This window comes from Colossoma macropomum, unplaced genomic scaffold, assembly GCF_904425465.1.
Source record: "Colossoma macropomum unplaced genomic scaffold, Colossoma_macropomum, whole genome shotgun sequence".
NCBI classification, from domain to species: domain Eukaryota; kingdom Metazoa; phylum Chordata; class Actinopteri; order Characiformes; family Serrasalmidae; genus Colossoma; species Colossoma macropomum.
Genome location: NW_023494785.1, coordinates 17682091 through 17694644, shown reverse-complemented (window position 1 = coordinate 17694644; position 12554 = coordinate 17682091). Strand labels below are relative to the sequence as shown.

The 12554-nt window shown below is 37.6% G+C and overlaps 1 protein-coding gene across 6 annotated transcripts; it reads left to right on the top strand.

Annotated features, from left to right (window-relative positions):
• The first annotated feature begins 261 nt into the window (after positions 1-261).
• Positions 262-9652, top strand: abhd5a (abhydrolase domain containing 5a). 6 transcript variants are annotated; one of them, XM_036585490.1, is made up of 8 exons: positions 262-388; positions 1352-1432; positions 2200-2285; positions 2829-3198; positions 5871-6025; positions 6636-6747; positions 6917-7103; positions 7801-9652. In XM_036585490.1, exons 1-8 carry the CDS (start codon positions 357-359, stop codon positions 7888-7890), a joined length of 1113 nt encoding a protein of 370 aa, XP_036441383.1. In that variant the 5' UTR covers positions 262-356; the 3' UTR covers positions 7891-9652. The 6 variants fall into 6 exon arrangements, with proteins under 6 accessions (XP_036441383.1, XP_036441369.1, XP_036441390.1 ...); XM_036585476.1 differs by having other exon boundaries at positions 1316-1432; XM_036585482.1 differs by having other exon boundaries at positions 328-831.
• Positions 9653-12554: the final 2902 nt, after the last annotated feature.

The window sequence follows — 12554 nt, the reverse complement described above, 5'->3', positions numbered from 1 at the left end:
TTTTATGTGTATGTGTTTTTGTGTTTGTGTGTTTTGTGTGTGTGTGTGTTTTTGTGTTTGTGTGTGTGTTTGTGTATGTGTGTGTGTGTGTTTTTTTATGTGTGTGTGTGTGTTTTTGTGTGTGTGTGTGTTTTTTGTGTGTGTTTTTGTGTTTGTGTGTGTGTTTTTGTGTGTGTTTTTTTGTGTGTGTGTGTGTATGTGTGAGTGTTTTGTGTGTGTGTTTTTGTGTGTGTGTTTGTGTGTGGGTGTGTGTGTGTGTGTGTGTGTGCGCGCGCGCTTTTGTTTATCTTTTTTTCCTCAGCTCGCCTCTGGACCAAAGTTCGCAGTGACGTCACGTGTGACGTGATGCCCGTAACATGGCGGAACGAGCGGTGTCTTCGGATCCAGGGTAAGAAAGAGAGAGAGAGCAGAGAGAGCCGTAAATACACTCAGCATGAAGACACGTTTAGGACGAGTCTTCAGAGCACAGCTGAACTACTGTTAGTGTGGCTGACCGCAGTCTGGCGCGTGTTGTTACAGCTACAGAAGTCAGAGTGGCTCTGAACTGTTTGTCTTGTTTGTTATTGGTGTAACAGTCAGTCAGTCAGTCAGTCAGTCAGTGATGGAAACGGAACAGCAGCAGCTACATGACAGTGTTTGGGACGTTTGGTCAGGGAGCGCTTTAGGAAAGTTTATTCACTACCAGACCTGCTGTGTCATTTGTTTAGCTTGCTTTCCTAGCCGTAGCTAACAGTTTATCAGCAGAGGTGGAAAAAGAAACTCAGTGAAAGTAATGTGTTGTGTAAAAAGGTTACTCAGTAAAAGGGGAAGTGTGTGGCTAAAATTATTTAAGTAAGTAAGTTAAGTAAGTATCTACATTTAAACAAGTATATCAATGTATAAAATAAATCAGTCCTTAATGTCAAATTAGCATAGTTGTGAGCAGTATCATTTCACAGTGATACAAATTTGGTTAAATTTTGTTATTAAAAAATAAGCTCAAATGTCTGATGTTTAAGATTTGTGACATGTACTCTGAAGGTCTAAATGAAAATGAGTAAAAAATGTGTATTTTCTCTTGAAAATGTAAATGAGAAAAAGTACCTGTATTCAGTTTTAATAATAGTCATGTAAAGTACAAATCCTCCAAAATAATACTCAAGTATAGTGATGAAGTACGATTACTGAAGTATTTTCCACCCCTGTTTGTTATTAATTATTTTGTTCTTCTGTTAGTCACCCTGTCCTTTAGAAAAGGTGAAAGAATATGCAAATAACTTCACTGATAAGATGAAATGAGAATAATGCAAACTAATTTCTATTAAATCATTAACAGCGCAGAGCTAAAATCCTCACATTCTCTTGGCTTCAGACTGGCACAGCGTGTTCTGGTGTTTCTTCGTATTCATAGTCTCTTCTACGGTTTTTTCAAATTCCTGGACACAGCCATGAGGTAAATTGTTTGTTCCACTGGTGAAATGTTAACATGTGCTTTGCATCACCTTTGTATGCTAAACCTGTTGCTTGGTGGCCTTGCTGCCTGTGTTCAGTCCTGTCAGTGCTTCTCAGTGGGTCAGGCCTTTAGCGCTAACACCTCTCCAGGCTGGTTGATGTCTCACTGTCATGCCATGAGCTTGACCTAATGCCATTGCTTCTTAGTTGGTTGGATGTTTTGTTTTTGTGTCTTCCTTTTTGTACATGGTCATGCAATTATGAGAAAGTTTGTCAACCTTTTGTAATGGCTCTAAAATGTGATCTGATCTTCATCCAAATTAGAATAATACATTAATGGATGAGAAAGTTGGACCTTTTGCAGCTTTGGGAAGTCTTCAGGTTGTTGCAATAAAGAAAGTTCTAGTAATAAATATAAGGGTTCACAGACATTTTTTCCATCAGTGAACTTAATTGTTAATGCCGCCTGATCAGTAACTGTAAATTGTTACGTGTTGTTTGTAAAACAAATCTACTTTTATTTTAGCTATTATTAGGAATTTAGTGAAGATCAGATTGCATTAGAAGCCATTTGTTCAGTAATTGCAGAGATCACAAATTTCTTCTTACAACTGCAGCTTATGTAAAACTTTAACTTACTAAACTTTAACCTTTACTAAACCATAATTCCTTAACATTGCTAAAATCACTAGTCTTTCACAACATCCGAAAATCACAAAATGTTAAAAAGATATAAGAATGAAAAGATCATTTTAAAAAATCTTACAGGTCATGGTGGATCACCAGCTGGCTGCCATCTTGGTGCCCCTCATCTCAGTGCAAACTGAAGGAGGTAGAGGAGAGAATGCTTCAGCGTGAGTACTAGCCAGACTCTTCTTAACCTTCTATCATATCAGAATAATAGCCTAGATTGGTAGTTACTGAGCTGAGCAGACATTTGCAGTTATATCTTTGAGCCTACATTTTTCTTGAGTTACCTGCACAACTACACATTAGCCATAAACTGTCAAAATAACGTAGGTGACAAACATATTAACTAACTACTAAATAATTCATTAGGTACCAAATAAAAGCAACATTAAAGATGTAACTAATTGAGTGAGTAAACATAGTAATGTTTGCTATAGAGAAAAGAGCTGTGATTGATATGTAAGCTGGTCAGTCGACATTAGCCCAAGACAATAGTTCAGTTAAAGCCTAAACCCACATTATAAATGCACTTATGCTATCATTCAGCAATGGCAGACTCTAGAAGTAGTAGTCCAGCTACAAGTAGCTCCTTTATTTATATGTACCGGGTGCACATAACTAATTAAGCTAGACAAAATATAGGCCACTGCTGTCTTCTAAAACAAACAATGTAAAAATCCCCTTTCTTTGACTGTCACTGTCTTTAGCCCTCAAAAGCAAGTTTTCCAAGCAATTTGTCCACATATCCAATGACAACAAGCTGTGGACACTGGTGTTCGGCGGCGTGGAGAGTATGACACCTCTGGTGCTGCTGCATGGCTTTGGCGGAGGAGTGGGTCTCTGGGCCCAAAACCTAGACGCTCTGTCCCAGCAGAGGCCAGTATATGCCTTCGACCTGCTGGGCTTTGGACAGAGCAGCAGGCCTCATTTCAGCACAGACGCCCAGGAGGCTGAGCTACAGTTTGTGGAGTCCATAGAGGAGTGGAGGGTAAAACTTGGCTTGGAGACCATGATCATGCTGGGTCACAACTTGGGAGGATACCTGGCAGCAGCCTATTCACTTAAATACCCTTCCAGGTTAGCAGTTTAAGCTTTCTAAGGATTCAGTTTCATTGTGTCAATGTGTATTAACCTCAGTTGGTGTCATCTTACATATTGTTTTCGTATTTTCCTTATTGTCCATTATCAAAAGATGATAATAGTACTCAAACAGTACTCAACAACAACAATCTAACAATCTAACAGTTAAAGAAATACTCCATCATTGTATCTGTATTGTTTTATTATTACCAGACAATAATTTCAGCACTTACTGACTGAACTTCATAAGCACCACCAAATATTAAAAATTCTGTCAGTCAGTACCAAACTTCAGTACCTAAGTAGTCTGTTTTGTCAGAGTCAGTGAACCAATATGCATGCTTGTTCCGTAATCTAGACTGTTAACATCAGCAGTCTGTTTAACAAATACAAGCACAAATAGCGGCAGTATCTCTGAACACCCCCCACTACATAGTTTTCAAAATCCGAGAATGCTAGGTGTGACTGGAATTTTGGGAGCAAATTTTTTTTAAACGTACTAAAACTAATAGAAGAGTTTGTGTCATGTCTTTTCTTTCTGAAAAACTGATTTTTTACTACAAATATAGAGATTTAATACACCTTTTGCATCAGTTTCTGGCACAAATCATACACATTCTATCCACATGGTATGTACAAAACTGGTGCACGAGCTTAAACATGCACTTTTAGCTGGAGTAAGAATGTTTTGGTGAGAAAGGACTTCATTTATTAACAACAATATGGTATTAATCAAAGGAAAGCCTGAGCCTCACGAGCAAGCAGTTAGTGGGCAGAGCTACATGGTAATCTGCAATCCTAGTAAATCTAATCTTGAATTCAGTTGCATTTTGGGCATACATTGCGGTCACATCAAGGCACATTTTGTGGTATAATATATACACATATATGGTATTGTTGTTGATATGAAAAAAAATCAACAATACCTAGCTCTGCTTAAATAAAGACTCACTTTAAATAGAAGCTGTTGGGCAATTCTGTGAATAACAAAAATAATGTGAAACATTTGTGTGCAAAAATATGTAAACAGCCCTTTTAATTATTAAGTTCAGGTGTTTCAGCCACACCTATTGCTTACAGGTGTATAAAATCAAGCACTTAGCCCTGCAATCTCCATAGACAAACGTTGGCAAAGGAATGAGTCATACTGATGAGCTCAGTAACTTTAAACGTGGCACTGTCATAGGGTGGCACCTTTGCCACAAGTCAGTTCATGAAATTTCTGCCATGCTGGATCTGCCCTAGTAAACTATAAGTGCTATTATTGTGAAGTGGATGTATCTAGGAAATAACAGCCCAACCACAAAGCAGTAGACCACACAAACCCATAGAGCGGGTCTGCCGAGCGCTGAAGTGCATATCACATAAAAATTGCCTGCCCACTGTTGCATCACTCAATACAGAGTTCCAGGCTGCCTCTGGAAGCAACATCAGCACAAGCACTGCATGTCAGGAGCTTCTTGAAATGGTTTTCCATGGTCAAGCAGCTGCACACAAGCCTAAAATCACTATGTGTGATGCCAAGCTGGTGTCGGCTTGAGTGGTGTACAGTACGCCACCACTGGACTCAGGAGGAGTAGAATTGAGTTCTCTGGAGTGATGAATCACGCTTCACTATTTGAGTTTTAATGGTACAGACCTAGGTGGAACTCCAGTGGCGTGAACAGAGCCCTGACTTCAACCCCACTGAACAAATTTGGGATGAATTGGAATGTCAGTTGCGAACCAGGCCTTCTCATCCAACATTAGTGCCTGACCTCGCTGGGTGGGAGGATCCATATTAATGCTCATTGTTTTGGAATGGAGTGTCCAACAAGTTCATATAGATGTAATGATCCGGTGTCCACTATTGTCTATATAGTGTACCTAGCAGATGCAGCAGATTAAGACGATAAATGATGGAATGCTCCTTTAAGGTAGTCTTAATACTGTCATGCTTTGTGTGGCAAATATAGGTTTCCTGTATATTCTGGAAAAATCTATACATTTTGGGAAATTTCATTCTTTAATCTGCCTTAAATTAATACTGAAAGTTGTGTTGTGTGTCTGCTACTGTTCTGCTTTTCACATTATGCCCCTGCTGGGATGCTTTGCGTAGAATTAAGGCATAAAGATTTTAATCTTGAAGCAGCATTAGTTGTTTGTCTTTGAAAGGTTGTTCTCCTCTGTAAATTCATCTTTGTTTTTAACTTTTTCTTTCCTTGGGCATTTTTGATAAACATCTCATGGATGATATTCCACACTCACATATCAGACAATCTCACCTCAGGTACTGGTAACATGTACATAACCATGGACCAGACTTGAACCAGTCTGCTTTTCCTGTGTTGTTGCTGTTTCTCTGTTTTCTTTTCATTACTTACTTCTCTATTTGTTGTGATTATACCAGGTTTATTAGGGGTGTGCTAATACAGTTTTTGTTTATAAAATCATTTAAGCATTTTAAGAGGGAGCGCTGAATCCGAATTTAAGTAGCAACCTTAAATATATTCAGAGATACTGTATTTGGCAAGATTGTATGATTATCTTTATGCTACAATTCATCCGTGTACAGTTTGAGTAATTCCAGGGATAGACTAAACTTGTTGCATTTGTTTCTTTGATGGTTGGTGAAATAGTGAGACAGTGAAGTAAATTTCAGTTCTGTCTTCTTTGCTGATGTACTACAGAGTGAAGCATCTGATCCTGGTGGAGCCGTGGGGTTTTCCGGAGCGACCAGAGCCAGGGGACCAGGACAGACCGATTCCTGTGTGGATCAAAGCCCTTGGGGCCATGCTCAGCCCCTTCAACCCTCTGGCTGGGCTTCGACTGGCAGGACCACTTGGTAGGATGCCTTTAAGACTCTTATATCAGAACTAGATGGTGCATAAACCTGAGTTGAACACATTTTGAATGAAAATTCACCATCAACAGCTGCGCTCTTATCATAGGGTGAAAAACCAGGCCGCTGAATTAAGACCACAGTGGTCTAACTTTTAACATGTCCTAATTTGTCATGCTGCAGTTTTTCAACATTGCAATATAATGAAATTATATTGATATTATTACACTTTCTCCCTTTTAAATCAGTATCAGTATCTTCCACAAAAAATTCACATTACATCCTTGAACATAATACTGAAACCTTTGTGCTTAGGAGATACAGTTTTGGGACTGTCTTTTTGTTGTTTTGAAATCCCAGACAGAGGTTTTAACAGAACTAGATCTTCTGGAGAAATGTACACCTTGTCCTGGTCTTGCTGTTCAGTGCTAAATCTCTATTGTCATTTACCAAGAAGCCTGGAGTCTGATTGGTGAATGCTGCTGATGGTTTTATGTCTCATTTATTAACTACTGCATAGATTCTGTCTGTCACTCTTTACCTGCTGTAGATTTATTTTGAGTGTTTCTGTAAGTTGTGCTATTTTATGGGATGCCTTTTTGTCACCATTTAGGCCCTCTTCTGGTGCAGACTCTGAGACCAGACTTTAAGAAGAAATTTGCTACTATGTTTAATGACAACACGGTCACAGAGTACATCTACCACCTTAATGTCCAAAGCCCAAGGTGTATATCATTTTTTTTCTTTTACTTGTTTTCCCCTGTGATGTCGCTGGTTAGCTTCTGTTGCTGTCTGAATAAAACCATCACTGTGTGTTTTCGTATTTCTACTACTTGTACTGTTTCTGACATGCTTGCACTCATAAGCTCCTAATAACTGTGTTTTTATTTGTAGTGGTGAAACCGCCTTCAAAAACATGACCATTCCATATGGCTGGGCCAAACGGCCCATGTTGCAGCGCACTGGCCTGATTCACAGTGACATCCCCATTACCGTGATCTATGGGTCGCGCTCCAGCATAGACGGCCACTCTGGCAATTCAATCAAAGAAATGAGGCCAAACTCCCATGTGGAGATCATAGTGAGTTCTTCGTTCTGCTCTTCTCTTACACCGCTCATACTGCAGTTTATTCAGATAAGAGTTTGTTTGGAGCTGTTGTCCTGAAACAAAGGTTTGTTGTTAGCTTTAGATATATAATAAGTTTTTACAGAAGCTGTGATGTAACAAAGTAAATAATTATAGTTTGGTCAGAATTTGCAGCAGTTAAGATTTCCAACAGGATAGTATTTAGACCGACGGTAAATCTAAGTAATACAACAAACAAGTTTTAAGCTTTAAAATCATTCCTGTTAGAGTTTGTATGATCACAAACATAGACAGTGAATACAGTGTCCATTTGTACTTCAAGCAGTGCTATTTTGGGTTTTAAGTATAGTTGGAAAATCAAATTCAAAAATATATCCCCACGCAGTCTGTGTTTTTTTGGATAATCATTACACAAATGAAACCTAACACAAGACTTTTTACAGAAGTACTTATAGATTGTTCAGCTAGATTTAGAAACCAAAGGCAAACAGTCAATAGGCCACTTCCTCTGTTTCCGTATTTCTAAAATAGCAAGATTATTGGAAAACACAGATAGAGCAAGTAAATAGCAATACAGAGGAAAAAGTTACAGAAACAAAACACTTAAAATATATATGGATCTATAGCCTGATTGTATGGTCTCATTTACCCTGGACTCCTCTCTTTCTCTGTGTGTCTGTCTGGTCTCTAGGCCATAAGAGGAGCAGGACACTATGTGTATGCTGACCAGCCAGAGGACTTCAACCACAGGGTGCTGCATGTCTGTGAAACAGTGAGTTGAAGCGCGAAGACGAAGACTTGCAGGGCCTGTATAGTTCATCTTGTTTATCCAGTCTCGGTACAGCCTTGTATAGAGATGTGATCTTCAGACTAGCTCAAGTCAAAAGAGCCAGTAAGAGTGCCTTTATACTTGCATACCACAGTGCTGTACTGCCTCTTCAATGTGTCCTTCATTTCTTGATTTATACCTCTGGATACTCTGGGCTTTCTGATAACTGGAAAATATGGAGATATTTATTAATATAAGTATTAGGGCTGTCAAAGTTAATGCATTGATTAATACAATTACTGCAAAACGCCATTAATTTTTGAATGCTGTTAATGCGTTTTCCTAGTTTGATTCTTCCATAGCAGTGCAAGCTGAAGCCCAGCTGCTCATACACTGTATATTGCATTGAAAGATTGTGCTATTGTAGCCCTATTGATCAAATACAGGTTTGAAATGGCTTTTAGAGCAAGATCTTAAGCATTTTCAGAAGACTATGCAGACTGTGCTCACAGGAGACCTATGGATAAATCACTGAGCAGCAAACTAACAAAAGCAATAGCAAGGTGGAAAGCTCCAGTTCCTCTCAAGAGCCTCCACTGTAACAAGAACAAGCTATATGAGCAAGAATGAGAGCAAGAGGCTACAGTTGACTGCATGTGACATATATATATATATATATATATATATATATATATATATATATATATATATATATATAAAACACATTCATTTTTAAAAACATGAACACACGGAGGAACTCACTGAATGTCTGAAGAAATTTGAAATCAAAGTCAAGCTTAATGTGACCCATACTGACCTTCTAAAATATTCCCATACAGAGTGATTAGTGTGTCACTTCATTTTTCATATTCTCACCCAACTGTGACAGAATTACAACATGAGAATAACTTTTTTTTGTCCATATGTTTGAAAGTCACTGGCCAGCACTGGCCAGCAGTAGTGCAATAATTATTCTCTTGGACATGTACTGTACTATGCTGCCTACGGCCAAGATAAACATTTAAAAATAGCACAAAATTGTGTGTTTTAATTGCTAAAATTAATTCATATCAAGGCAGGCTAGTGGGAGCAATGGAGTACAGCTGCAAAAGTACATACTTTTATTGTTTAAAAAAGAAAAAAATGAACAAATACATAAGTAAATAAATGACATTCTCTTGAACTTTTTAAATCTTGCTTACATAATCACAATATCTTATTAGGTTGATTTCAGCAGTGTCTAAACTAAAGAAGGAACAGATGTATCCAGATGATGATTGGTAACCAGGTAACCTGGTCCAAATTAGACATTTCATGAGCTGTAATATTTAAGATATTTTGTTTTTCTTCTACCTCATAAATGACATAACTGGTGCAACTCTGAAGCAGTTTTCTTCAAAGGAGGCTGGGTGAAGTGACAGTAAACATGCATGCTTTGCGCTTTTCTTTGTGCAATTTATGTGTACTATTTTATGTTTGGTACGCACAACTGAGGTTGGGCATTTTTGCAATGCTGAAATGGCAAGGGATGGATTCCAGAGGATACATTTATTCTAGAATTCTAAATTCAACAATGTTTGTATTTTGTGAACCACTATAATGAAAGATTTATTTTTATGTATTAAATCTATTAAGTACGTGACTAACTATAATTAGGTTGTCTGCCTGTCCAGTTGGAGTCTGAGTGAGAGTGCAATTATTAATTACTGTGACAAATTCCCAATAAAGTGAAATGGACAATCTTGTTATAAAAGAATAAAATCTTCTGAGATAATTCATGGGTTCACTTGAGATTTTTTTTCTTCATGAAAACATGAGTGTAGAGCAGTGTTATTATTTCTTTAGTGATTAGTATATCATTGTTTCTCCTCTTGTCTTTGTACAGCAGACCGGTCGGCCCATGCTGACAGCAAGGCTCAGGGGAGTTCAGGGCCTGTGTAGACTTATCTTAGCGTCACAATCTTTGTCTGAGATCAGATTGATCTTTGGAAGGCACAAGCAGTGCTCCTCCTACTCAGCCATGTTTATGAAAATGGCTCCCGGCCACCTCAACATTCTTTTCCTAATGAGTCATTTAGCCCAGTCTGTTGTCGTGCATACAGTGTGACTGGTGAATACAGCTGGCAGAGTGCTGGGCATATTCAGGTCATAGATCAAGTACTGCAATACATAAAGCAAGCTTAATAACTGTCAAGAGCAAAGTTGAAGTGTTGGAGTTCTGTTAAGTTAAGAACTGTCTGACTTATTGCTTAAGCAGTGAGTAAAAAGAGCAGAATTGAGACTTGAAATGCAAAGGAAGAGTATTTTCACCGTTTATTGCTTCAATTTCTCTGAAGACCAACACTCATGATGGAGAGAGATGAGTGTAAGCCAGGAAGTGTGAAAAATCATATGCTCTCCTTCATAGCCACAAGAGGGCACAAGTAGACATTGCATGCATATTGCTTGCTGCACAGGGAGAGCAGACAGTTAAGCTAAGAGCAGTGTTGAGTCATGATCATGTCTGTTACATCAGTATGACTCCCTGCACAGATACATCCAAAAAAGCATATAGTGTGTAAAATAAAAAAAAATAAAAAAAAAACAGAAAAAAGTACATAGCTGCACTATGTGATTTGATTCATTTGCAAGATTAGGAGAATGTAATTGCACATACAGTTGTATAGATTTTCATCTCTGACTGGCTTTGAAAATATATATACAGTACTGTGCATCTGAGAAAATGTAAACACAGCATGTATTTGTTCAAAAACACTAATACTAGAATAGTACATTGTGTTTTATATGTGTGTTAGCTTAAGTCCAGTATGTACACTTACCATCCAGTACGTGCTGCAGCTAATCAGGCCATAATTAATTAAATAATTAAATAATTATATTGCATATATAATTACATTGAATATATAAATAATATTTCAAAAACACTGTTTTATGTGTATTTGTAATTATTCTTATGTTATATAGTGTCTTTACAGGCAAAAAACTTTCTGCAGAGATAAATAGTTTAAAATGTTTTAAGACTTTTACACAGTAATGTATTTTATTTTTATTATGTAGTTAGCCTTGATATCCTTACACACTTCCATACTTCATTGCAAGCATGGCTTTACCTCTGGACACTACAGGCTTCCAGAAATAAATGTATACAAATATAGACCATGTTTGTGCTTTAATTTATATTTTACAAATTCCCAATTTTGAATCACTATGTAAAAAGACTGCATGATGGATATACAGTAGTATGAAAAATCTGAACACCCACTTTCAAGTTTCATGTTTTGTTGATTTTCTAAGTGAACATAAGTTAACACATCCTCTACAGAATTCATACTTAAATATGGCGTTTTCCTGCAAATTGTAGCACACAATTTTTATTTATTTGCTGAGTTTAACATATTGAACAAAAATAAAACATAAGACATAAAATATGCTATTACTTTTGCACTGGCCACATTTTCTGTTTTTTTTTTTTCCCAGTTCCCAAATTTTGTATACGACTATATACCTCACAGCTCACCGTAAGTTACACAGTCAGCTGCTAATTGGAACACAGCCTAACTGCACAGCAGCCATGTTTTCTCCTGTCCTAATGGGAGTGGTCAGACATGAGAAAGCCAGTGGTGACGGACGATGGCTGATGCTGGAGTTCTGTTCCTATTGTGATGCAGCAGCACTATGTGGGAAAGCGTCTCATTAATGACTGCAGCGTAAGAGAAACTGCATTCTCTCTCTTACACACACACAGTTAGAGGAGTCTGTCAGACTGGACTCAGATGGACGGAATATGTACTTTTAGAATGTATTTCAACAGATCCATATCTTATATTGTTGGAGCAGACATGCTTCTGGATATGCTTTGCTGAACAGTTTCTTATTAGCTGCAGAACGTTTCTGCATATTTCTGTATACATGTTTTTTAACTATGTAGTCTTGCATCATTACATATTACTATGTGCAGAGGTTCACTGGTCTTTTTCACTGCTTGTGCAGATCTGCATAGTTGCTTTACCCTTTGCACTACCCAGGTACTTTGGTATATCTGCTCATCCATTTTATTATAACATTTAGCACCACTTTATTTGGATAGCCTTCTATAGATTATCTATAGATGTTTAAATTTTTAACAATTCTCAGCAACAGTGTTAGGTTTCGGTTTTAAGGTTAAGGTTAGGATTTGGACCAGGGTTAGGGAAAGTTGAGTAAATTTAATGGATGTTTAGTTGAATATACAGTACTGTGCAAAATCAGAGAACAGCCTTCCTTTATTTAATTTCCTGTTAAAACATTATTCATTTTTGAGTGCCAAGGAAAAAAAGCAGAAAACTTTATTACACCTTTATTACACCTTCCATTCTTTTTGGGTGACTTGCCTTTCAAAGAAATCTGCAGGGCTATTTTTCCACATTTCCTAAGTTCAGTCTTAAAAGTTGGTTGTATTTTCTGTTTCTTGTGATCCAAATAATCCCATTTACAAATGTGGACTCAACACTTCATAAAACCTTACTCCCCATCTCAGATCTTATTTTTCTATTTCTTTAAGGTTTTTTGACAGCTGCACATCCTTTCAGCATTGAGTTGTCTTCTCACAGTGGAAGGATGGACAGAAACACTGGTGGATTTTTTCAGATCTGGAGTGAGAGTGAAGCTTGATTTTCTCTCAAACATGAAAGTTTCAA